This window comes from Rhea pennata, chromosome 15 (assembly GCF_028389875.1).
Source record: "Rhea pennata isolate bPtePen1 chromosome 15, bPtePen1.pri, whole genome shotgun sequence".
Lineage (NCBI taxonomy): Eukaryota > Metazoa > Chordata > Aves > Rheiformes > Rheidae > Rhea > Rhea pennata.
In genome coordinates, this window is record NC_084677.1 from 3,407,856 (window position 1) to 3,434,049 (window position 26,194).

At 39.9% G+C, this 26,194-nt stretch overlaps 1 protein-coding gene across 1 annotated transcript in view; it reads left to right on the plus strand.

The window, feature by feature from the left end:
• Positions 1 to 26,194, plus strand: part of DNAAF8 (dynein axonemal assembly factor 8) — a 99,107-nt gene that overhangs the window by 15,909 nt on the left and 57,004 nt on the right. The window contains exons 11-13 of the mRNA XM_062588319.1: positions 13,325 to 13,516; positions 16,087 to 16,242; positions 21,128 to 21,322. Of these exons, the coding sequence (XP_062444303.1) occupies positions 13,325 to 13,516; positions 16,087 to 16,242; positions 21,128 to 21,322 (543 nt within the window). The remainder of the gene's footprint in view (positions 1 to 13,324; positions 13,517 to 16,086; positions 16,243 to 21,127; positions 21,323 to 26,194) is intronic.

The following is a 26,194-nucleotide window of genomic DNA, read 5'->3' on the forward strand; positions in this document are numbered from 1 at the left end:
AGTTGTTTATGAGATTACTTGAATTTCATCCTGACAGCAGCATTATTTGTCTTTGAATTAGAACAGGTTTTTCTTTTTTCTTTCTTTTTCCCTTTGCTACCCATAGGGAAGCAGAAATACTTGAATGTTTTGACATTTAAAACCAGAAAAGCTGTAATTTGGCAGCTGTGTCTCTCAGTGGAAATATGTAATATCTATATATAAACATGTATATTCCAAGAACAAACCAGAGTGTATGAAAGAGTGGCACACTTTCAAATTTGTTTTTGAAGTCCTTTGTTTAGGGAGTGATAGATGTTCAGATCTGGAATACTTGTCATAGTTTTCAGAATTGCCCCAAACAGTTTTAATATACATTAAATAATTGAACTGAATGATAATTATAAAAGTTTAGAAACTCTGCAATTAGGATAGCTGAGGTACTTGGAAATAAATGTAAAAAATTAAAAAGCTGCATTATGATTACATTAGAGTTCTAGTTCAAACTTTGAAAGCAGTGAAATTCAGATTTAATGTTGCTGTCTTTTTAGCTTAACCTAATTCAGTCAAACTCTGTACTCAGTTTCACTGTCAGTGGGAAGCACTAATATAAGAGAGAATGAGGTTTGGGGAGAACACTTTCAAAACTATGCAGGTAATTTAGAAGACTGAGAACTAACTTTCAGAGGTATTTAAGCATCTAAAGAAGGAGCTGATACCCAGCAGTTTTTTCAAGATATGCAAGTACCAAATTCTTGTGGAAATCAGTGGGAATTAAGCACCTTATCATTCTAAGAATTCTGCCTGTCAGTCTGCATCTTAGGTACCTGAACACCTTTGTAATCTCGCCCAACTCATACTTTCAAAGATGCATGGAAGACCCTAACTTTGTTCCCCTCAGACTTTCAGCTCTTCTGAAAACAGGCCTCTTAGCCACATTTTAGCCTTTGGATTGAATTCAGAACTGAAGACCAGCTGGGTGGTGATGTAATCCATAATGTAAGGTCAGGTTGTATTAATAGCTTAGAGTAACACACATAGGTTTGATTTCAGTTTTGGAGAAGAGTAAATGTTATTGACAAGGAAGATGGAGAAGGGAATATTGGGCAGCATGCAAAAGAACTAAATGGAAGATATAAGATGAAATAGGCTTGACCTGTCATTTTGTTCATCATGCATGTTATTATACAGTAAATTACTACTAATTTTGATTCCATATTACACTGAGATTAGATAGGGTCCAGTTAATCATTGTTACTTTTGTCAGACTCAGATCTGACTTTTATGTCAGGAGGGTCCTACTCTTGGGGAAGACAACCCGGGAGCTGAAGTTAGCAGTAAGGCAGGCAGGGGTAGCAGCAAGGACTGCAGTCCTACTGTACCTGAAAAAGAAGAGCAGAGCAGATCCAGTGAGGGTAGGCAGTTCCTCTGGTTCACAGCGATGAAGTAGGTCTGCGGTAAAGCCAGAAACCCAAGTCAGGAAGGTAGGGTCAGGACTGGGTCCAGTAATGATAAGCAGGTTCAGCCGTTGGTCCGGTGATCACCCAGCACGCCTGCAGTGATGAAGCAGGTCTGAGATGAACCCATGAAGTCATAGCAATGAGTTGGGGGCAGGGTCAAGACCAGCGAGATGCGTAGCTGTAGCTGCAGTACAGCTCAGTCAAGAGCAAGCAGCTCAGCTTAAATGCAGCTCCCAGGCGAAGAGGGAAAGGCCCCTATGGAGGCTTCTTGCAGCTCTTGCTCGCACAGCTGTTTTCATAGCAGTCTAATCTGAGGTACAGCTGCACTGTACCAGAACTGGCCTTGAGCACTGGCAGCTAAACCCCTCCAAGGATGCTACTCGTGGCCCTCATATTTTACATCCAACTATGGATTTAATTTAATTCAACAGATAGCAGAAGGCAGAGCTTTTATTATTAAATTGTTTTATTGTTGGGACAAAACATGACTCTGTTTACTTTTATTGCTTTATCAGGGTATGGCAGAAAGAGATCATGTTGTTTGAAAGCCACCTCATTACCAGTACCTTTTAAACACTCTTTTATCTGCCTTACATAGTCAAAAACTATTAGGAAATTAATATATTGACTCATATATACTGCAGCATCTAATTCCTGGCTACACAATCACTTTGGTTAACCTTGTATTAGTACTTATATTTCATGATCATCGTGTTATTACAGCTTAGCTTTACAGCTGGCTTACTAAACAAAAACATTTTAGCATGCAACCCAGTCATTCTAGCTTAACAAATATCATGCTGATGTTTTCTTTTCCAACTTGCAAACATGTTCTCTATAATCTTTCTGGCAAAATCAGTAGTTTTTTCTATATTAGTATGCCCTCGATTCAGCTCACTGATGTCAGGTAAAATTCTCAGGCTAAGGGATTTTCAGCTTGGGTGCCTGCAAAATTAAAATTAACAATATACTAGGGTTGAAACCTTCCTTTCCCCTTTACTGCTTTATTCTCCTCTTGAGAGGAGAACAAAAAGGTCTCAAATCCACTGGAGACCATTGGAAAATTCTTGACAAAATTCCCAGGTTTTGCCTACCATCGAGAGTAGCGCTGAAGTATTATTCAGTTACTGTGACAGTTATCCTGAGCTAGCACAGTAAGACTGTAAGTAGAGATTGATTTTTCAAAACTTGTAAAAATATTTTTTATTTCCTTCTATTACTAGTGCTATATGGTCTTTTATATAGTAGATGCTTTGAGACCTACACAGTTTTCAGTAATATGCTTTTGATTATTTATCTGTCTCAGTAAAGAAGGTATCTGTGATTTCCCTTCTTATAGCCTGAGTGCCTTGATCTTTTTAATGCAAGATTGATTGCAACATCTTTGGAAATTTCTTTGTCTTACATTTTACCTGAGCACACAAAGGGTTTCTTAAGGTCCCCAAATCCCAACCTAACAGTTTGAGATGGACCATACTTCTGTGATATCTCACCAACACCATTGTAGAGTTGCTAATATCAATGTACTTAGTTGTTTGCCTATTTCAGTTGTGATTTCCTATTTCTGATATTGTGACAAAAGTAACTGAGGAATTTTTCTATATCTGTGTTACTCCAAAGCTGATTTTGTAAACTTATATCATTCTGTGTCCAAATATTGTCTTCATTTACACGGAAGTAACAACTTTGATTGCACCTGAGTGAATGTAACTGAACCCAACATTTGGCCCTTGCTACTATTTTACTATAGGTTGAAAAATGTTAATTGTAAGATTTGCAAAATGTGTTTTCTAGGCTAAATCTGTTTCTGGCACCAGAGCTGAACTTGGCTTGTGCTTCCTCTAAGTCCTCCTCATTTTTCTTGCTCTGATTCTATGGGATTGTGGCCAGCAGTGATGTGCCAAACTGCCAGCAGATGGCCCCTGAATTCTTCCCTCTTTGTACAGTGAAGTATTTAATGAGTTTCTGAAACAAGATTAAAATCTCTTCTACTTAATGAACCTGCTGCCTCAACTCAAGAAAGGCTTAAAAATAAGGCAGTTAGAGATGGTGTAGTTTAAATTTAGTGTGCAAAAACAGAAGGTCAAGATTCCTTTGTGTGCCACAAGTCCAGCACACAGAATCCAGAACGGCATAGAAATTCCCAAGAAAACGTTTTGCTAGCACAAGGGACTGTTAGCTGGCACAGAACCAGTATTTCTGGCCTCTTAATCATCTTCCCTCTTGGTACTAACATAGGAAGAAAGAGGGGGTTGCTGGCACAGTATTTTAGGTTTCAGTTCTGCCTGAACGTGAAGGGGAATTTCTTCACTGTGTGAGTGACGGAGCCCTGCACAGGTTGCCGAAAGAGGTTTTGGAGTCTCCTTCTCTGGAGATCTTCAAGGCCTGCCTGGGTGTGATCCTGTCTAACATGCTCTAGGTGACCCTGCTGAGCAGGGAGGTTGGACTAGATGATCTCCAGAGGTCCCTTCCAACCTTACTGATTCTATGATTCAGTTGAGCTTAGCTGGTTTATGGTCTCCTCCGTGGCTGCAGTCAGCAAGGCAGAGGAGCTAAGGTGGCTACAGCCTCTGCCACGGCCCAGGGTAGCACAGAGCCATCCAAAAGATCTGCCCCTAATGGGCAAAGCAGAGAATCCAGGCCTTAAAAGTGTTCATTATAAATAACTTGCTTTACATAAGCAGAGTTTGCCTGCTTGTTCTTCGCATTCTCAGAGTGATGAGAGTTATGGAAGTGTGTGCTTTAGATTACAGATTAAAGCAAGTCTGGAACTTTGTTCTGAGGACAATTCTCAGTAATTCTGTGCACACAACCACAGTACATAGAAATGACATACAGTAATCCTACCTTAGTGTGACTCTTCAACAGGTTCCTCAGACATACTGCTGCATATGTACTCACCTTATTTAGTGTGCTGTTTCTCGTCATTTCATTACATCCTTAACTGAACAATACAAAGAGCTAGAATGCTACTTATTTGAAATCAGTGACAGTATGACAGATATTTGTATTATGGCAACCTCTGGGAACCCCTATTAAGGACTGAGGTCTTGTTGTGCTAAGAATTATACCAACACAGAAGAAAAAAACTCAGAACCAGATAACTCATGTTCTGTACTAAACGCAGTGGAACTACCAAAGAAACCATACAGAACCTTCCATATAAACTTCTCTTTTGCCTCTTGCCTCTGTCCATACTAAAACATGACCCTCCCATTACAGACTTAAAATAGGAGAAAATAAGTTGGAAAGAGAATTAAATCCCAGGAAGGCAAAGTGATTTTTCCCAAATTGTAAAAAGTTTCCACAAGTGGAGTAAAACCCAGGTCTCTGCTCATGGTTTTGCAGGGGCTCCCGCCTTTGTCCATTGCACTTTCCAGCTACAGAATGAATTGAACACGGTCAGGTCTTTCCAGAGTGGCTGTTTTCAGTCTGGTTTCACTGATTGGAATTTGAAATAGCCCCAGGAAAATGTGAAATATTTAATCTTTTATATTCCTTGGCACATCTTGGAAGGTGATTAAAATGAATTTAGGTCTATCATTGAATATATTTATGCCTGATCTTGACAGATGGGAACATTTGTTGCTGTTGCATAAGGGAAAGGTTAATATAAGTAAAATGAAAATAGTTTCCAGAATTATGTGCATGAACTTGCTGCCAGTAGAGGTCCTAAATACTCCTCCATTTACATATCAGAATGGTTCAGATAAGCTTGAAGTAAGACAATATAAAATGTAAATAATAAGACAATAAAATAAAATGTCCATTGGCTAAACTTAATTTCTCATTTTGAAGGGGGCAGGAGAGAAAGCTATTTCTGTACCCTGTGTCTCTGAGGGTAGTTGCTCTTTGACAAGACCTGTGTTTGCTGGCAGTAGTAATAGCTACTGTAAATTTGCAGTGCCTTTGCATGCACTAAACGTGAATGGGTGTCAGTCATGTTTACTCATACAGAGAAATACTTTCTGCCTTACATCTCTTTAGGATCAGGATACAATTCACAACTCCTGTCCTTACCTCACAGCTGTGATCAGTGATGCTATTTGTAAAGGAAAAGAAGCTGATTCTGTCCTTCTGTTTTTGCAAGAAGTAAAATGAGTCCTGCAAGGAGCATGTCTGACACACTACTGTTAAAGCAGCTGTGTAGTCTAAACTGTATTCCTAGTTTTTTTCATGACTTCTTGTTTGGCCTTATGACTTAGGTTGGACTACAGTTCCACATAAATCTTAATGCATTGGGGATGAGCTCGGTCACAACTTGTAAACACATACACAAATAATAATTATGGAAATGTTTTTACTGGCAGGACTACTGAATGGAATTTGAGGCTCTATCAGAGTTTGCAAAGTAGAAGAATCCTGCAGTTAATTTTATTTTAAAAGTGTAAAGCCAAGCACCTGGAGTTCCCACAAGCATCTGTGGAGATTGTAAGCACCTACTCTTTCTCAAAATGGTAGATAAGCCATCTTTCCTGCCCTGGAGAATTCACAGGTGTCAGAGTTTACCTACACAGTATTTTGCAGCTGGGCACAAGATTACAGAGCTCATACTCTGACTAGCTAGACCCAGTCCATTTCTAAACTGGAAGCTGATAGTTGGCTTAGCAGGCCGCTTGAGCTGTGGTAAAATTTTGTGATAAAGCAGCTGCGGTGCTTTCAGCAATCAAGCTTGTACCTTTAGGATGCTGCACCACACCCTGCAAATATTCCAAAGCAGAACCTGTTACCATGCTCCCAGTGCAGGGTGGTTTTGCTCACTCTGAGTTTGGGTGTGATACAGCCTCTCTGTGTGTCTGTTTCTTTTGGAGACTGAAGTATTGCCAAAATCAGGGGCTTAGCCCCTGGAAGTGGCCACAGTGAGTTACACACTGCAACAACAGGACCTGTGTAAGGACTTGAAGGAGAGAGCATAGCTGGTCAATATACCCCCCCCCTTTTTTTTTCCTGTGGGATTTCCATAGAGCAGCAGGGGAAAAAGCATTCAAAGATAAATAGATTTAAAACTAGAAAAAATAAGGCTTTACCTAACTTACTGAGTTGGTGAATCTCTTGGAGTATCAAACTAGAGCCATTTCAGGAGTAAAGCCAGCTTAGACCAAGTGTCAGATAGTAGCCTAGTGCTTAGATGACTTGGGACCAATTCCTTGCTCTGTCACAGCACTTTAGAGTAATCATGTACAATTTCTTTCCCTGTTTGGGCCTGGAATGCAGGATATGGATTTTATTTGTGAGGCAATTTGAAATTAATTAAAGAACTGTGCTATGGAAGATAACAGTTACTACTGTTTGCATTATAGAGGACATGATAGTGTTTTAGGATGTAAAGAAAGGGAATAGAGATGCATTTTTGAAGGTTTCTTGGTAATCTCAACAATTACTCTTCAGAGTGTTTTACAGGCTTCTGATAATTAATCCAGCTAGATAGGGACTAAGATAAGGAAGTACTATCCTCACTCTACACCTTCATGGAGACTGAGTTTCACAGAAATAATCCATTTCCAAGCCAGGACTAAGGCACAGGTTCCTGATTTGCAAGTAATTTAACTTCTTTTACTTACTTCAGCTGCTTCTCATTAACCAAGAGTATAAGCTCATTAGAGCAGGAACTTTGTGTTACATGTGCTTATAACACCGACACAATGAGGTTCTGAACTGCTCTAAGCCTCTCTAGGTGTTACTGTAGTGTAAACACCAATCATGGAAAAGGCACTTCTCATTTGTAATGATTATGTCTCAGAAAGCAAACAAAATCAAATGGAATTTAGTGACACTTTGATTTAAATTTTAGTGCAGTGCAATTTTCAGAGCAGTTCTTTGTTTTTCTGAGAAGTTGAGCCTTTGTCAGAAAATTTGCCCCCTCCTCAGCAAATAAAGATGAAATTGTATGTAGAACAGCTATTTGTTACCAATTATTTGCAGCAGTTATTTGAATGTTTTTCAGCTGCACTCAGACTTAGTGCCAAATGGCTTAACTGACACAATTTTTCGTGTCAGAATTTGGGTGAAAATACCGTTTTCAAACATTTTGGGTTAGTTAACGTGTTACAACTGTATGTCTTTTCTACGTTCCAAAGAAGTAATTTAAGAGCAATTCTGTCATGGAAGTCACTGTAGATTTAACTGTGCTTGTCCATCACTGCTTCCTCATAGATATTCATAGTATTCTGGTCTAGTGGTCTCACAGACTGACTAGAAATAAGTTGTGTGAAAAAGGACATTAACTGATTGTGTAAGACTAACGGCATTAATATTTCTAGACCCAGGATATGGCAGGAGATCACAGTGAGACACATATACAGATAAACCATACACAGGAGAGACAGCAAGGCAAGGAGAGTGCTGTGTACTCACACGAGGAGCACCATCAAGAAAAGTTGTGGTCAACACAGACAGAAACGAGCAGGTTAGAACAGGAAGCTCACTCTAAGATAGAAGGCTCTCTTGGCTTAGCAGCAAGTGGGCGATGCTTTTTAGTTGTCTTCTTCGCTGCAGATAGCAGAATAAATGTATCTTGAATTTTGGGCCAAATATACCTTTCTGCATGCAACTGATGACACGGTATCTCTTTCTTAGCATATTCTTTGGGACAGATTTCTGACTTCCATGCCAGAGGGGTTATATATTTATTACATAGCACAGATAAACCATTAACTTTAGTGAAGTAGTTGCGAATTTCCTTAATGTAGGCTAATCCAGAAGTGGCCTACAACCAGTGTAGTTCATTCTACATACCATTCCTTTGTTTTCTTCATTTGTGTGGAGAAGGATTATGGTTTGAATTGGATGAACACGGACTTCTGTGTAATGTTCATGTGTCCTGAGCTGGAAATTTAACTGGTCCTAGCTATCATTAACTCTCTGCAGGTGTTGTAGAAGCAATAAAGCTTCTTTAAATTGTACTTGGGGTTGGCCACACTCAACGGCAGCAACATAAAAAGATACACAAAGTGAATTTTGCTCTGCTTGGATCTTGTGCCAGGCAAAGGTCAGTTACTTTCTATGTGTCATTTCTGAACTCTGCTCCCATACTCAATAATTTCTGGTGATGAGCTGACATTTCTCTTTTATACTTGCCACCTTTATGGTCCAGCAGAGATGCTGGCTAGCTTTAGCACCTTCATGCTGACAGAGATGGAAAGGTAGTTCCTTCTGAACTAAGAGCGATTATTTATTTCATGCTCAAGACTAAGCCTAAGTGTCCTGAACAGAAGATACTTTTGGCAAAGATATTTTCTTAATTTTTATTATTTTTAACATAACCTCACATGATGTGCATTGCCCTAACTGATCAGAGAACTGCAGACATCATAACAAATAATGCTTTCATTATGCAGCTCTTTGAATTCCTGCAATCTTATTTTGTCAGTGTTTAAAATCATCTGTTTTGGAGGCTCGTACCTCCTCCATTTTAGCAATCTGAAGCTCATTTCAGGTCAGAAAATTGCAGTACAATCCTACTACCATCATATTTTTCAGATCAGTAACCTCAGCAAGTTTGATATTCAGAAAAAACACTTGTGCTTTTATGCTATAGAGAATGAATTTAGTACAAAAATGAATTAACAGGAATACCATTCAGACCATTAACATCAATCATACTCTTCTTTTTGTTATTAAATGTTGCCTTCCTAATTACAGTGTGTTCTGCCAGTTGCATACAGGAAATGCAGATACTTTCTTCATTCTTGTCCGTTGCTCCCATTTTGCAATGATAAAGCAGTTCTTTGAACGGTTTCAGGGTTTATTCCACAATTTAATGTGGAATTCAAATTGTCTAACAGATGGTATTGTCATCATTTTTCCTTCCCTAAAGAATGAAAAAGAACAAACACTTGACATTTCCAATATGTCTTCATCTAATGCAAGAATTTTTAGAAGCCATAAAAGAGTGTTATCTGCTTCACATTGGAGAGATGGACAGAAATGTTAAATGCATCCTAACTATCTACTGCCCTACATTAGCAATGTTCAGTCTGCATTTAAAACAAATGCATGACCTGATCTTCAGCACGGTTGCATTTTCTTTTTCTGCGATGAGCTCTGTCTACAGTAAAGCATGAACATGCAATACTAGAGCTATTTCAGCATAAGGAGTACAGAATTTTCATTGCAGGAATTAGCTAGAGCCTCTAAAGTACCTAGAAATCAGTTCACATTTAGAAACATACAGCAGATGCATCATTTGGCAGAAGATTTCAGCAGTCAGTAATTTGCCGTTCATCAGGGATTGCCTCTTAAATCTGTGCAATCCAAGCTAGGGGGCAGATGACATAGAAGGATAAATTTAGACATGGCTGAAAACAATTATTTTGATTAATCCTCCAGCCAATGAGAGCAAGATTCTTCCTATCCCTCCCCTTCCCCCTCCCCTGTCATAAAGAAGGGGGAGAATGTGCAAGTTTAACTTCTCCTCATTTTAGATGTAGCGCACGCTTTTGTTTGGCTCTTCCTGCTAGGGGATCTGCTCAGCAGAGATTATCTTTAATTGACTGTGATGCCTGGCTTCAACATTAGCATCAGTTAACTGCTGAAGAAGGTTCTGTATGTAAAATGCTGAAGCTTTACTTAGCTGCAAAGGAGAAATGCTATCTATAAAAGATGGCTTTTTCCAGACCTTCCTGTCCAATGGGAGATGCCCTCAGACTGACTGAGCTACTTCTGCTGAGAAATACTAACTTCTTTCTTAGATCTTTGTGGTGAAAAGAACTTCCTAAGCATGCAATGTAACATGTTTTCCAAACAGCAATTAGATGGCAACCACTTTCACTTGCTGTCAGCCTTGTACCTAGCTGGTAACCAGCAACAGAGTTCTCGGCTGGCCCTCTTGGGCTCCCGCACTGTTCTGCTGCTGTGTCCTTCCAGCCTCTCACAGCTTGGAGAATGTTTCTGAGTATTGGGACAACAGAGCTGTCTGTCCAGTCCAATATGCAGGCTCACTGAAAGGAGCTGTAGAGTGATGCCAGCTAGCCTTTTCAAAAACCATCAACAAAAGCATCGTTTAACCAATTAGACCCATTTGATTAGAAACAAAATAACATTAATCTTGGCTGACAAACTTATATCCTCTCAGTTTCAACTTGCTGTGATTATAAACAGCTCTTAAAAAAAATAAATCAAGATAAAATAGCACTTCTTTAGTGGCTGTCCATACATATTCCTTCTAATTGCAAATTCTTTATGAATAGTTCTTTCTTTTGGGTCTGTGTCTCCATGTATGTAATTTCAGTACTGCTGTTGCTGAAGGGTAAAAGATATGGGTATCCTTAAACTGTTTTGCAATTGCTTTTTGCTCATTTCTTTTTGGTGTGGATTTGGAGTGAGAAAGTTGTTTAATTTTTACATAAACTATAGACTCATGCTGTTCTGTGGCTGCTTGATGTGACTAGTGCTTCTACTTGCAATGTAATTATGCTCGGTGGTGATAGATGGTCAGAGCTGGGGGTAGAGGGGTGCTTGGAAAATCAAGCTGAAGGGTGGTAAACTGCAATATTGTAAGAGATTGCAAAATAAAATAGCAAGCACTTTGAAAATAGGAAATTTTATCTTATTTGCTTTATGATAACTGTTGGCGCTTGACTGCCACCAACAGCAAGCCTGTCTATGATTGACAACACAGTTCAAGCAACCAAAAATAGCCCACGGTTTAAGTCATTTTTGTCTTTTTATAATTGAATATTGTTTCAAATAAAAGCTGATGTAAAATTTAGGCAAAGTGGACTCTCTTGGGCTAGGGTCAGCTGGACAACTCTGGGTGAAGGCACACTAAGAAAGCACTGAATGTAGCAAACTTCAGGTATTCTTGCTCAGAATTAAATAGAATTAGCTCTTTTTTTTTCATTAGCTTTAATACTTTTGCAGCTAGTTAAGTTTTTACCACTGGATCCTTGTTGGATTAAGGGATTTGACTGAGGGAGGAGAGGGAAAGATTAACCTCGTTCAAAATCTCATTCCTTCTCAGGGAGAACCTAAATAAATGAAGAGGCGAAACCGTTAACTGGTCTTGATCAGAAAACGCATTGAACCTTCCTCTGCTGCTGAGCCAAGCAGGCCTGGAACAGTTGGAGTTTTTCCTGCTTAAGCAGCAGTAGATACTGGTTTAGTCTTTTGCTTGTGAGTTATCTCCTCTAATGGATCTCACTACTCCCCTCTTGGTGAGAGAGGAAGGAAGTAATGTTTTGCCAATATAGGATGTAGAAGCAGACCATCTTTTCCTAAAAAGTCCCCAGTATTCTTTTTAGGCTGTTTCCTCTGAGAATTATGGTGGTAGTATCAAAGCCCTGATCAGTTCTGTTAGCTCCCCAGGATTACAGTAACAGTAGCAACATGGATCTGCAGCATCAGAAACTTTGGCATGAATGTCTTTCCCTTATTACTGGTTGTAGTTTTATTTAGTACTAGTAGGCACTACTGCTTTCTATGACAGTGTCTCATCATCAAAACGCTGTACAGCACAGTAGACCTGCTTGTGGCTTTTTTATTAATGTCTTTTTTGGAAAACTTTTAAAACTTGTATATTTTCAGGACAGGCAGGAAAGTCAGGCTACATTAGCTTGTAAAGTGGATTAATTATTAAACACCTTTGTGGACATTTTAATTCAGAATTAAAGTGGCTTTAATTGGATTTAGCTTACTTTGCTTCCAAAGTAAATTCAGGTAAATTAAATTCAGTGTAAGGGCAAGGACAGACATCCTCATTAAGGGCTACCTGGAACAGCTGAAAACAACTGCCCAGCTGCTCCTGGACACCCTTCTGCTCCCATTGTGTCCCTACTGTGTTCACACAGCTCTGCTCAAGGAAGGAGGTGCTCTCTAGTCTCCTACAATAAGAGGTAAATTCAGACTGATTCTGCTCATTTTAACTAATAGTTCAGTCTGTTGGCTGACTACATTGGCACATACAGGAAAGACAGTCATATTCTACTTGCGTTCTGCAGTGGGGAGCATAGCCTTCAGCTGCTGCTGTAATAAGTAGTGGGGAAACTGTAACACCATAAGCAGCTGCAGCTATTTGCAAAGCGAATGCATGTCTAGGTCAGTAGAATATATATGCGTTCAGGATGCAGTGGGGGCTCTTGGGGGCCTTATTAAAGAGTCATAACTGTTGGGATGGAATACTGTCTTTTAGCAATGCTAGAAAAACTTTGTGATTTTTATGGACTATCTATCTTCCTGTTTTATAAAGGAAATGTCAGGGGCAGCAGACTGAATGTAGATAGGAGCAGTAAACCAGCTACTAATTACAGCTGCAGCCATCTCCTCTTTGGAAGGACGAAAGAGATTCTGTGAACTGTAATTCCGCAACCCAAGCTTGAGTTTTTTTCTTTAAAGAACAGGTCTTTTAAAGGAGAGGGATTTGTACCCTTATAGACCAAGTATCAATACTAAAGTAATGAAAAAGGAGATGAGTTCACCTAAAAATGTATCGTCATCTAAAAATGAGGTAAGTTAGATGAAGTAGAAGATACTGAATGTTTTGACACTTTTATCGGGCTTGTTTCAAAGGCATTTCACCTATTAAAAAGTTAACACTAAACTTAATACAGAATACAAAATGAGTTGGATAATACTATTTCTAGCTGTGACCATGTAACCTTTCGTTTGCTAAGCAGTATCAGAGTAAGGAAAGACCCAGGCAATGTCTCTCCAAGAAAAGCTTGAAGTGCTCTAGAACATGTTAGTGAAATAGTGACCCAGTTTTTGTGGCACAGGCAATATATGGGCTCGTGATCCCTCTTTGATAAATGCTTGCTACTTCCTAATCGCCCCTCCTGTGATGGCAATGAATGTAGTTCATTCATGATGATGAATACAGTTCCAGTAATCTTTAATTTTCCTCCCTTTCTCTCTCTCTCTCTCTTTTTTCTTATTTTTCTTTTTGACAGGAAGCTTCTTATTTGCCAGATATTGATACATTGCCTAGACCAGACTGTATGAGAAATGAGATGCTGCTTATGACAATTTGGCTGTCTAGTTGTGGCCAGGTAGCTGCAGATCAATACACTGGGCAAGTGCTTAACACGGTGCTGATGGCAGCCAACATCTACCAGGCCCTTGTGGCATGGCTTCTTTCTCTGGTGAGTACAGGCAGTGACAGTGTGCAAGAGGTGGTGCATTACTAAAGGTGTATTTTGCCCTCTAGTGAATATGTAATCATTACAGAAATCCTTCTTTCAAAAGATATAAAGCAGTGAGCTAAACAAAAGAGAAGTTATTTCCTAACTTGGCTTGAAATCAGTAAATGAAAGTCATACTGATTTCAATGGATGCTGTAACATGCCTGTAGTTTACAGAGAATATGACACAGAAAGCAGAAATCAACGGGACAGACTTGAAGTAACCAGAATTGATTGAAAATGGAGGGCTGAGTATTATACTTGTCTTCTGCAAAAGAAGTGAATGTAGACAAGTGCCTGTTTCTTACCACTTGGTCTGATTAATAGTAGATCCTTTCAAATAGTCAAAGAGGGGTGTAAACAAGTGGTGGTCTGTTTAATCTTAATTGTCCTTTGGGTCACATTTCTTTCTCCTCTAAAGAGATCCACTTTTCCTCGCTCTTCCCATTCATCTCATGTTAGTCTTCTCCTGAGGGCAAGCAAGCAATGGCTTTTTCTTTTTTTCCCACTCACGTTGGCCTTATTTTTTTCTTTCGTTGCAGACATCAACATACCAATCTGTGCACTCAAGAAAACTCTCATCCTGTGCAGACAGCCTGCACAAGCCTTTTAAATCACTTAAACTCCACTTAAACAGTATTAATAATGGTATTTACACTTTCATTAAAATATTGCTAACATGCTTTAATATTAGTTCAATGCTAATGAAAATTGTCAGTAGAACAGCCTCAAAGTCTGAATCCTCCATTCAGAAAGTAGCTCATAGGCTTTTTCGAGCTTTCTTCTCTTGAGTTATTCCCACTAAAAAGCCTGAACTCGAAGCAGCTTTCTCCGAGGCTGAAAGGACATCTCAGCTTCCAGGGCTCCATGTCACTCTACTGAGGCTGCAGGGCCAAATGTTGTGATGGACTTTGAAATGAACTGTTGTATTTCATTCCAGTTTCTATCAGGCACAAACAGGTTGCCTCGCAGCTGTTGGATAGCAATGACAAAAAAGGCCTGCGTTTCTTTTTAAAAACAAACAAACACAGTTGAAAAGTTGAGCCATGTCAGACCAAATTCTCATCCAGTTTAAATCTGTGTAACTGCACAGATTCACTGGTTTCTGGCTTGTAAATCAACCTAAATTTGTGTATGTTAGAGATACTCATTTATATCAGCTGAGAACATGATCATCCAAATGTAAGCATTCCCCAGTGGCAGAGCTGCTACAGAAATTCCCTTATGAAAGCAGTGATCACAGCAGTCAAGGACTTTTTAGTGCTGCTTTTCAGTGATACATCTGACCTATAAAACAATTTGAAAATGCACTCAAGGCTTGTATTGAGAATGTATTTTTAAAAGCATTTGTTTCACTGTAAATAGTTTTGTTTTATATATACAATAAATAGCAAGGCTGTAAATCCATCTAGAGAACAAAGCTTAAGTGGTTTGTAAGTTCAGTAGAACCCTGGGAAGAAATCATAGTCCTGTAATTCAAATTTGCCTGTCTTTTATTTTCATATAATGTGATCTGATTCAGAGAGCCTCACCTCCCATGGCTGCTGTTCCTTTCTCATGGCTTCACTAGTTAATTGTGTCTTTATTTTCCCATAGCCCTCTCCCCTCTTTCACTTGCTGTCCAAATCTCAGATTGTTTTTCAGCACTACAGTGCCTTCCCAGTCTGTTTCAGGTATCTCTCCTTTCTCTTTTCTACACAGTAATGGGGTTTCTCATGTGTTCTCTATACTAGAATACATCATATTTCAGCCTGACTTTGAACTTTGAGCCAGTGAATGAGCATCTGAAACCCTATCTCTGGAGCTAACCTGATATTTCTGATAAACAATGCCTAATATTCATCTTGGCGTTGGCAGAAGTCACTTCTTATCCTTCTTATTTGGGATCAAATCTGTATATTGGAAAATGCAATGCTTGTCTCCCACTCATGCACACGAAAATAAGATCTGTCAAAAAGAAACCACCTCAATCTAACTAAAAGGTGGAGTCACTGGATAGGGACTGATGGAGTTTTAGATATTAGTGATCACTGATGGGGAGGATGAAGGCAGTTAAAGAAATCTGTACTAGCTCCTTAGAATGGCATAACCATTTAGCGTTGATTTTGAATGGGGATTGTATTGATCTCATTATCATTATTAAAGGCAGCACACTGTACCACTTTGGTAAGAACAAGCAGTGTGGTGTTGACAGGGACTCCGTTTTTATTTCTTCCTAGACTAGGGAACTGATGTAACCTCTTGCTTTCACATAGTTGACTGAATTCAGAGCTTGCAAGTTAGGAGAGTCCTCACTGAGAAAATAAATCCTATGACTTACCAAAACCTACATGTTATTCCTATTTAATTTGATCTTTATTGAGTTTCGACTGGCTGAACCATAGCTAATCCACTAATCAAGCTAGAGTACTGCCTGGATTATTGTACATTGTGTATCTCTACTCAAAAGCAACAAAGTGAGATGAAGGGTTATTTTCAGTCTCTAAATATAGCTGTCTGAAAAATGAAATTATGTTTAAATGGATTTACAGGTGCCTTCTGTGAAAATGAAAAGTGAGACCAAAGCTCCATTTCAGGTGGTAGGACTGCAACAGGCCTGGCAAGAGAATGGCTTGGCCTTATATGCTTGCCTGATACCAACAGATGAATCTCCAGCCCAGAACAGCACCAAGATCTGGAAGATTAAAGTGAGTAGCAGCACTTAGACTTGTTAGTAATGTAGAGCTGCCGTGGGTATGTACTACTCTTACATACTAAAGACCAGCCTTGAATATACCAGTTCAAGCTCAAACTTCAGTGAAGCAGGATAGAGTGGCACTCATGCCACTGTAATGGGGGAGCAGCCCAGGATTGTGGGAACAGAAAGATGAACATTGTGGGAACAATGCAGAAATTTGACTGGAAGCGTGTCCTTGACATGCATTATGTTTTTGCTTTTATATTTTAACCATGTGAAGAGTGTGGCCTAGGAGACGGAACATTGTCTTGCTATTCAGCTCCCAAGAGTCAAGACCCACAGATGGGACCTGAGACTTTCCCTCAGAGCTGGTAGACTACTGAGTTTGTGCTGTGCAATAAAGCACCGAGCTGAAATGTCCTCATCTAGCACATGCAGGTAGCACTCTGTAATGCTGGGCATGATTCTAGCTTGTGTCCTGGAAACAGCAGAACTATGAAATAGCAGCTCTGGGCCCTGTTTGTTAGTCCTGTCTTTCAGGAGAACTAATCTGAGCAGGTTATACTCTGAGCATCTGTTCAGTTTTCCTTTTCGAAGACAGCTTGTTAGGTATTATCCTGAGACTGACTATCCTTGGCTGCTATAGATACCTATAGAAACAAACATGTAGTATAGCTCACTTCCTGGAAAATGTACCCGGGTATATCTGAGGAACCTTGTGTACTGTGATCCTTATGTACCTGAGATCTTTGGATCACTTGCTTGAGTAATCATCCTGTTTTTGAATAACTTCTACTGACACACTGTGTCCCTGTGCTCTGTAAGGGTTGGTGAGTTGCTCTCAGGTGGTTGAAAGTGGCACTTGTGGCTTTCGTGAGCTTGTAAGGGATTTTCTACTCCTGAAACTGTTTGACTAGCTCACCCTGACAACTGCACTGTGTTTACATCCTTATTTACTGTCTGGTAATATGAACAGGAATGAGATTTGATAGATACGATAACTCTTGGCATTTCTTCTATGCTGAAAAGACCTTATTGGACCTAGTAGCAGGTGATTGTAGGGTGGTCCCCAGGTATCCTAATTCACACCTGCTGGACACATCGTCACGTGAAATTTAAATGGAAGAGGAAGTATAAACATGATTTAAAAACACAGGCTTCCCCTGTTCAACTGCAGCAAGCATTCTTCATCTGCAGCTGCCTGTCTGTGAGCAGTAAAGATTAAATTTCCCATGATGTATCATAAAGCCTAAAATATGACAGCTGTGGCTCCACTGCTCCTGCAAGTAAATGATTGATGCTAGCAACAAATGTAATGATTAAAACACTTGGGAAAAAAAAAAAACACACACACACACAATAAGCAACATTTCTGCTAGTTTCTGGGCACCTATGGACCTGAAGCAGCAGGGCTAATGAGACTCATCAGCCTGCTAGACTGGCCAAGGGCTTAATAGTGATTTCTCTCTCAGGCACCTGGATTCAAGGTATTTTCTGTGGCACAAAGAAAATGGAAGAACAGAGACTGACCTGTCTTCTGCACGTTTGCCTTGTTGCTGTCTAGTAATTTCAGCTGAAGCGCTGGCCAAAGAGTCAAAATTGAGTGTTGAATATGCTTTAAATAGGTATCTGGTGTCATGTAATTGAATGAATATTTCAGGCTACAGGCTCAGGCTGCTCTAACATTTGGTTGGAGCTGGGAAGGTTGGCAGAACATGCCTTACAGAGCTTCCAGTCTATGTGTAAATTTTGATGGCATTCTACTGATCCATTTACTGACACTGACATTGCTGTCGAGTTCATTTAATACGCACTGCGGTGAACATGCAAGACATTTGGACAGTGTTCTTTAAAGCAAGACTATGTATAACAGGTTTCCTCTCATTAGTGGCCCTATCATATGTCTTTGCAATAACAATTACTTTTATTGTTTCTACTTTCTTGTGGTATCTGTAAAGGTGCTACTCTCTTCTCTTCAGAGAGCTAAGCTGATGGGAACCACAAGTCCTTCAGAAATGTCAGCCACAGCAGGGACAAGAAAAACAACAGCATCTAGTCCTGTCTCCCCATTCTTCCCCTTGAGCAGCTTCAGCTGTTGTTGTAGAGAAATTTGATAGATTTTACTTTTCATACTCAAGTCTCTTGGTATAGTGCTGATGTACAATATGTAGTGGTTGAATCGATTAACAATATTCTTCTGTTGCAGGATTTAACAATTCCTGTTCTAGTTGTCTCGTATTGGCATAATGAGAATCAATTACCAGGGCTTAGCTCCAAAATATGAGTATCAGGAAAAATACTCGGGGTTCTAGGTGCTCTTGTTGCAGCTATTGGCTATAAGAACGTACAAAAATGTTAGTTATGTTTTTTTAGATGAGATATAAGAAGACACACTAAGTAGTATAAATAGTAACCAGTAGCATGATAACAAGCTGGCTTTTAATGGTCTTAATGTGAAGAGTACAGAGTTCGTTTTTAGTGTCACAGATGGATACATACTGATTGTGCAACGTATTAGGTACAAGTTAGTGCCTGCTTGATGGCAGGAGGGAAATGCCCATTTTTCTATGTGTATCTTGTGATAGGAACAAAATGGCAGCTGTCCATGGAGCCCTACAATGAATTTTTTTTAATAATAATATGAATGTAATTCTTAAGCAGGTGTTGGATTGCTAGTCTAAGAGTCTAAGGACATATCTGTATCACTGGGGCAAGGTTTCACTTTCCTCAGCTTGTCCCACTGACCTTTCCCAAAGCTTATGTGTTTGAACATCCTGGGTGTATTTATCATCGTTACTGGCTTTTGGACTGTTTACTGCTGTGGCTTGTTGCTGCCTGTAGTGCCGAAGCTCTAATGATGGTGGGGTGCAGACCATCACTGAGAAATGGACCAAGACAACCTGCTTACTTCATGTAGCCATAGGCTGTTGGTGATTTCCAGTTACTAGTAACTGGGGCTGAGCTACATTCTAGTCTTCAAAAACATCAATATTTTATTTACTAGCCATTTTACTGTCAGCTCTGTGTCTTCTATTATTTGTCGTATTTTATTTCTCCAACCCAAGGTCTAATGGTTTACGAATATAAATATAATAATAATTTCTCAAGGAAAGAGCTCCTGTCCTCGAGCAAGTTGAGTTTTGGCTCATTCAACCATGATGACATCTATTCATATAAATCAAGCTGCTCCACAATGTTTTTTCCCATTATTGTCAGTTTTTGGGGTTTTCATTTTGGCTTTTTATTTCTGCCCTCCCTCCAGACAACTGATTAAAATGAGACAAATTTAAACATGCCTACGTGGCTTTGCTTTCTTGAGCTGTTGTCAGAACAAATGTCCATGCATGCACCTCTTGTAGTTTTTGCATGCTGATAAACAAGCTTAATTTACAAGCATATCTGGTGGGAATTAGATTTGTATGGAGTGTGCTTTCTAAGAATCTGCTCAGCATTCCCAGTTAGGCAGACTAACATTGAACAGGGCAGCATGGTTCTTTTCTGCACGCTTTGGTCGCTTAACAGATCTGTGGTGGTTTGAAACGACTGGTGATCTCTGTCATAGGATTTGGGGGTTTTTAGAGGCTTCTGCTATTCGAGCTTTAGTTTCCAGGGGCAATAATAGATGTTTTGGAGAAGATGCTTTGTATAATTGTCCATTTTGTTAATTTCTAGTTAAGGCTCATTGAAGTAACTGATCTTGTAATCTGAAAGTCCTACTAATATGGAATAACAGGGAGCTTAGTGTGGAGGCTAAACAATGGAAAGCTGTATTTTAGCATCATCATGCAGTACTCAATAACAACCTTAAAAATTCAGAGATTGATAAAGCTATTCAATTACGTAAAATATCCCTGTGAAACCTTTAGTAAATTGACGTTATATTGTATTAGGCTGATTTATGGTCCTGTTTATGGTATTTCTCTTTTTTCCTCTTGGTTTATGAGAAGTCAGGTCTGTTCATAATTACAGGGACTGCACCTTCATAAAAGATGTATTCAGGAGACACATTCCACAAGGCTACAGAACAAATGGGATATCCTTTGACCCAAAAGAATTACCTTTGGTAGAAGAATGGTGATTAAAATTACTGGCTCAGGCCATCTGCTAGGCAGGATTTTTTGGGCATCCAGATGACATCTACAGTGCAAAAACTTGGCTGTACATGCTGCACTTTCCCCATCCATCCCAACTGTACTTTAACAATGGCCACTTCTTCCTTCCTTACCTTAATGTGTAGGTCATGAAACTGTGCTATGCAAACTGCTTCAGAGTAATTCATGTGAGCTGATGGATGTCGTGAGCCAGTTATTTTATACCAGTATTTTGTAACCAATTGAACATTACTGTTAACTCTCCAGCTGTCTTCTGTGATGAAGTTCTGTATCTTAGCAATCTGAGTGTTTCAAGTGAGTTGGTGAAAAGGCAATGCTGCTAATCTCCCCAGTGGTCTTTACCAATGGAGATTTTCTTTGAGTTAAGTCTACATGGAGGCAGTCATGGGTTAATCACTTCCACACAGTCAGCTGATGAGCTACTGTTGCAGACAGCATCTACTGTCAAGGAGCTCAGTCAGTATCAGGACCGATTTTGGATCTGCGATGAGAGACTTGGCAGGGTAATACCAGGAACATGTGAAGAGTGTACTTTCTGGGGGTTAGAGAACACAAGGTTGTATGAATGTGGGGTTTGATGGTTTGGAAGGCTGACAGAGGTATTAAGTTAGAGTTTTGGCTTGGAGAATTTGAAGTGCACCTGCATGGGAGACACACAAGTTGTGAGGTTGAGATTGTTTTCCTAGGACAGAAGAAATGAAGAAAGCTGCTGCAGGTAAATGGCATGGGACAGGGAGCTATTGAGGCCATCAGTGACAGGTTTTAACCATTGATTTGTTACAGACTAAAGAAGATCTACAAGAAACATCTACTTTTTACCAGAAGATCTCTGCATTTCTATCCCATACGTGGCTTCCAGATGTTATCTGGTGGAGGACAGAACTGACCAATCACTTCCAAGAGCAGCCATATGCACTTCTTCCTGAAGTTCCCTCTGTGCTGCTCAGTTACATCACTGCTGTTAATCCTGATCCTCAGGTACTGTACACAAATGCTTAGAATTCTGGTATTTTTTCTCATTAGATCTAATAGAAGCTGTTGTTCTTCCTGTGTTACAGATGTTTTCCTTTCGTTTAGTTAAGAATTTAAGCTCAGTTTGAAAAGAATGCTTCTAAGCAGTATTGGTTACCACTGAAGAGTATGAGGTTACAAGTGCATAACGTCTTTTAAAATCAAGTGCTAAAAATCATTTGCCTTCTTAGAGAAGTCGGGAAGGGCATTCACCTCATGCTGTTTAAAAGTAGAATGACAATTAACTTTTTAATTTCTTTCAGGATAGCAAATGCTCCATAAATATTTAAGTGAATGAAACGTTATAAGAACTCATATAGTTCTGGCTTATTATGGAAGTTTATTCCTTGAGGGCATCTAATATTGCTTTTAGGCCTCTAAGTACTGAACAGCCTGTCCTACCTTAGGGTAAATATTCATACCAATTTTTCAAAGAAGCACTAATTTCTTTTGAGGGAATGTTCCACTTAATCCTTTCCTGATCTCTTTCCAAAATTCCTAGGTCAACAAAAACCTTGACACACAAGTTCAGGGAATGGTGAACATGGCATCTGAGGTTCACATCTAAATCCAGTTGTTCTGAAAATAATGTAGCATGAGAACACTCCTGCAATTTCAACCAGATTTGGGGATTAACATTACTGTGAGAATCAATACCATGAAAGCTTAGAGGCTTAACAGTGCACTTAGCAATTTGCCTGAAGTTTTATCCCACTTCTGTGAAGGAAAAGGAGGCTTAAATTTGTTGATTTGCAGTCGCTGTAGCTTTCAAGTACAGGCAAGCGCTATAAAGTAGTCTGACATACTTTGGAAAGATAAATCTGCTGTACATATGTAAGGCATAAAGTATGGCCTTATTTAAACAGTCAGGGCCTTTACGTGTATCCCTTGTTAGGGGAATTATAAATCATTAGAAATTGAAAGCAAGATAGCAGGTGCTTTCTGAGAGTGAATCTTTGCTTCAATGGTGTAGAAAACACTGAAGTCAGTTTATAGACTGCATTCTCTTCCTAAGTTCAAAAGCTCAGTGCCACTCAGGTTCAAGACCTGGATTGCACTGAGACTACTAGGTGTAATGGCTTCTTGACATACGTATTTGCAGTTAAGTGAAAAGGTTCACTTCTCTATGCAAGGTGCAATGATCCAAACTCTCAGGGGACAACAGCTAACCCTGCCCTGAGGCTTTACCAATTGGCACCAACTGAAAATGTGCCTAAGTGTCATTAAAAAGCAACGACAGTAGCCGTGCATAGAAAATACAGTATCAGTTTCAGTCAACTCTGTCAGATTGAAAACTTTGTACAAGGCCAGTGATCCATGTATGTTATATATATTGGAATAGTGTACACAATCCTAAGCAGACCAAAGTATCCTGCTATTGTGTGTTGAAAAAGCATGCAGCGAGCACCTGTTTTTGCTCCAAGTGGTTTATTGTCCAAGAGGCAAGTCCTGAGAGGTGGATGAAACAAATATGCAGGAGTGAAGGAAGGGTGAATGTGCGGTAAAACTGCAGTTTACTTTTGTACAGATGAGCCCTGTGTGGTTTATAAACAATTGGTAGCAGTAGTAGTAGTAGTAACCTTTAGCAAATTGTTTACTAGAGTGAGTCAACATCTTGTTTTTAGTCAGTTGGTCTAGTGGTTTCTCAGTCTGTTCTGAACCCCAAACATTGCTTTTCTATTGCTGTCCTGCTTTGAGGCTCTCCGTTGTAAATGCTATACGTACAGCCTAATAACCTGCAATACTTCACTGTGGAAATGAAAAGTAAACTCACAACAGAGTCGTTAAAATCCCAGGATAGGTTTGGAGTAACATAATCTCTGTGGAGGTTATTAGCTAGAATGTCCCGTATCAGCAAAAAGAGGATTGCTTCGTTTTAACATGAAGTAAATGTAAGTACTTTCTGCTGTTAAGCCTTAGGATGTAAGGGTTAACCTTAGGGACACTGGCAACATATGTAGCCATCACTGATCCTTTTTTTTGCCTCCACCTGCTCCTCCCATTAAAGCATACAGGATTTCTCTTGCTCTGTCTCCAGAGCATGGGGACCCTTGCCCAATGAGTGCATCTCTAAAACTCACTGCTTGCTACCTTTTTGATCACCTTCCAGAGCATCTTGCTGAACTCCCAACGCATACAGGTGCCTTCCATGACAGAGGAGTCAGGGCGTAGCAGCATGGGGTGGGCAAACACGTCAGAATGAGGTTGTAAGGAGGAAGGGAACCTTCACCTCTAAGTTAAAGTGAATGAGGAAAGATTTTAGCTCCAGCAAATTGATTTTATTGCACCTCCTGGTGATCAGAAATCTCCCACTTAGTTCACCAGTGCACTTCATGTTAGTTATTTCCCTGCTGACTTCCAACACAAGGGTTATGTTTTCTTCTTTGAGACAACAGTGCTGATTAAGGGCACGTCTACATCAAGTTCCCACTTTGCAGTTCACTCAGGCAAGGCTCTGTTGAATTTTCTTGATACTATTTTTTCTGAGCATGGGTAAGAATTCCAGAACTGGGTCTAGGGCACCAAATTTGCCATGATGTCATAATTCAGTGCTGCCAAAAAAAGCTTTAAACAGCATAGACTGAACTAACGGGAGGCTTGATGTATAGAAGGGGACTTGCAGAAAGTACAGCAGTTCTGTGGTATTTCTGTAACTCTTATGCAGATTTTGGGGATTTCTCTGCTCGTGTCACCAGAAGAGCTCTATACACACACATTACCAACAACAATAACATCACCAAAAAGTTTTGAAAGGTGCAGACTTCTTTATGAAGACTGAAATAACCAAGTAGCTGTAACAGAAGAGCAGTGCATTGCTGATAAAATTAGAAATCACTGTTTCATGCTGTGGAAACATGGGCCCAGATTTAACACTTGTTACTTTGTGCACTTCAGGCACCTACTTCAGACATGCAGTTGCCCTAAGCTCCGCATATAGTCTCTGCAGAGGGAGTGAGAGGCATTTCCAGAGGGTGATTCAGATCCATTGTTGGTGACAGCATGCATAGTGTGACCCTTCTCCTGATTCAGGCACTTAACTGCCCTGTTTGGGGTGCATTAAATCTCTGAGTATGGAGAGAGGGAAGCTGCTTGAAATGAAAATTCTGAGACTTGAAAATTCTCCCAAGAGAAGCAGCCAGAAACACCATTTGCAACATTCAAAACAACAATAGGAAAAAAGAAATTTAGCAAGAAACTTAGATGTTCCAAGAGAATGAGACAGATCATGTACTAAGGCTTTTCTGATTCTCCACTTCTCTGACTGGAAATGAGGAAGCTCTTTCCAAAGAAAAACCTATTGGTGGAACCAGAACCTACTTATGGAAAAGTTGGAGGAAAAAAAGATTTTTGACATGGATGAGAATAATCCTTAGCACTTCCACTTCCTGATAAGTGTGATGCTTGTGCTCCGTTGCAGACAATACAGTCTATAAGAGATGCAGTTCTGAGTCTGTTTTCCTAGCATTGACAAGAAGATCCAGAGATTAAGGGGTCTGAATGCTGTCACACTGTTTCACAACAAGTATCATAGCCTTACCCCTGCCGAGTGGCTTCAGTATCTTCCACTATCTTTTACTATAACTTCTTTTAACACCATGGCTAATGAGATGCTTGCTCAGATAATTGCTACTCGCTACATCAGCATCTCGCCTTCACCTGACTGTCTTTGGGCCCTTGGCTGCGAGGTCACTGCCTGTCACACACAAATTCAATTGTAATAACTAATGGTATGCTCTGGTTCAGTGCCTTGCGGATGTTGGCAGTTACGTTGTTCTGTTTTTGTTTTATTACCCCATGTGTTCTCTCTCTCTCTCTCTTTTTTTTTTTTTTTTTTTCTTTTTCCCTTCTTTCGTGCTGTCTGAGAAGCAAACTAGCAACACCCAAGTGAGGCCATTTAATGTTTCATGGATAAAACACAGCCTGAGCTACCTGGAGTGTAACACAATTTGGCCAGCTGTCAGATCTGATCCACATGTTACTGTAAGCTGTCACATTCAGTGTATGGGCTCAGGGCCATATTTTCCTCCCTTGAAGCTTCTGCTGAGCCTGCTGCTAAAGCTTGCAGGATGTGATTGTTGAGGAGCTGAACTGGGCATTAGAGTGCTGGTTTAACATATAGGCAGTGGGATAGAACACCGAAAACAGCAGCTTCACAGGTCTGCTTCTCCAAACCAGAACTAGGAGGTTGTTGAGGCTTGCAGCATGGCAGATGTTGACCCGTAAGACACCTGGACTGTTTGAAGTCTAGGCTGAAGCTGTAAAACAGGAGGTCTGCTCATCTGTACCAGATGTCCTTTGCTTTCCAAATCTTGCTACCATCTCATCTTTACTGGAGTTGGTGCTAAGATTCACCGTGTGTGTCTGGCACCCTGAATCTGCCATGTAGCCTGATAAAGCCCTATCAGCTTTGGCAAGAGCACTTACATACATATCACATGCCATCTGACTGATGAGTCCATATGGAGATGACTCACCCATAGGTGAGACATTTGTCCTTGGGCCTCATCTGTATAAATTTACAGAAGTGTGTTCACAGTCAGAGAGTAGCTGTGTGGCTGTATCTCAGAGAGCCATCTGCATGAAGGTAGAAGGGAGAAGGTGACATCTTGGCCCTAGCTGAGCCCATTGGAATTTGCCATTGATTTTAGTGGGGCCAGGAGTTCATTCTGTCTTTTGCATTAGTAATTAAAAAATCTAATCTTTAAAATGAGAACGCACTACGGTAATGCTTGCCTGAGTTGGCACAGAGATGAAGACGTAGCTTGGGGAGGAGTGAATCACTATAGTTGTTCATTCTTGCTAAAATTTAATGGTCACATTTAAATTGTGACCATCACT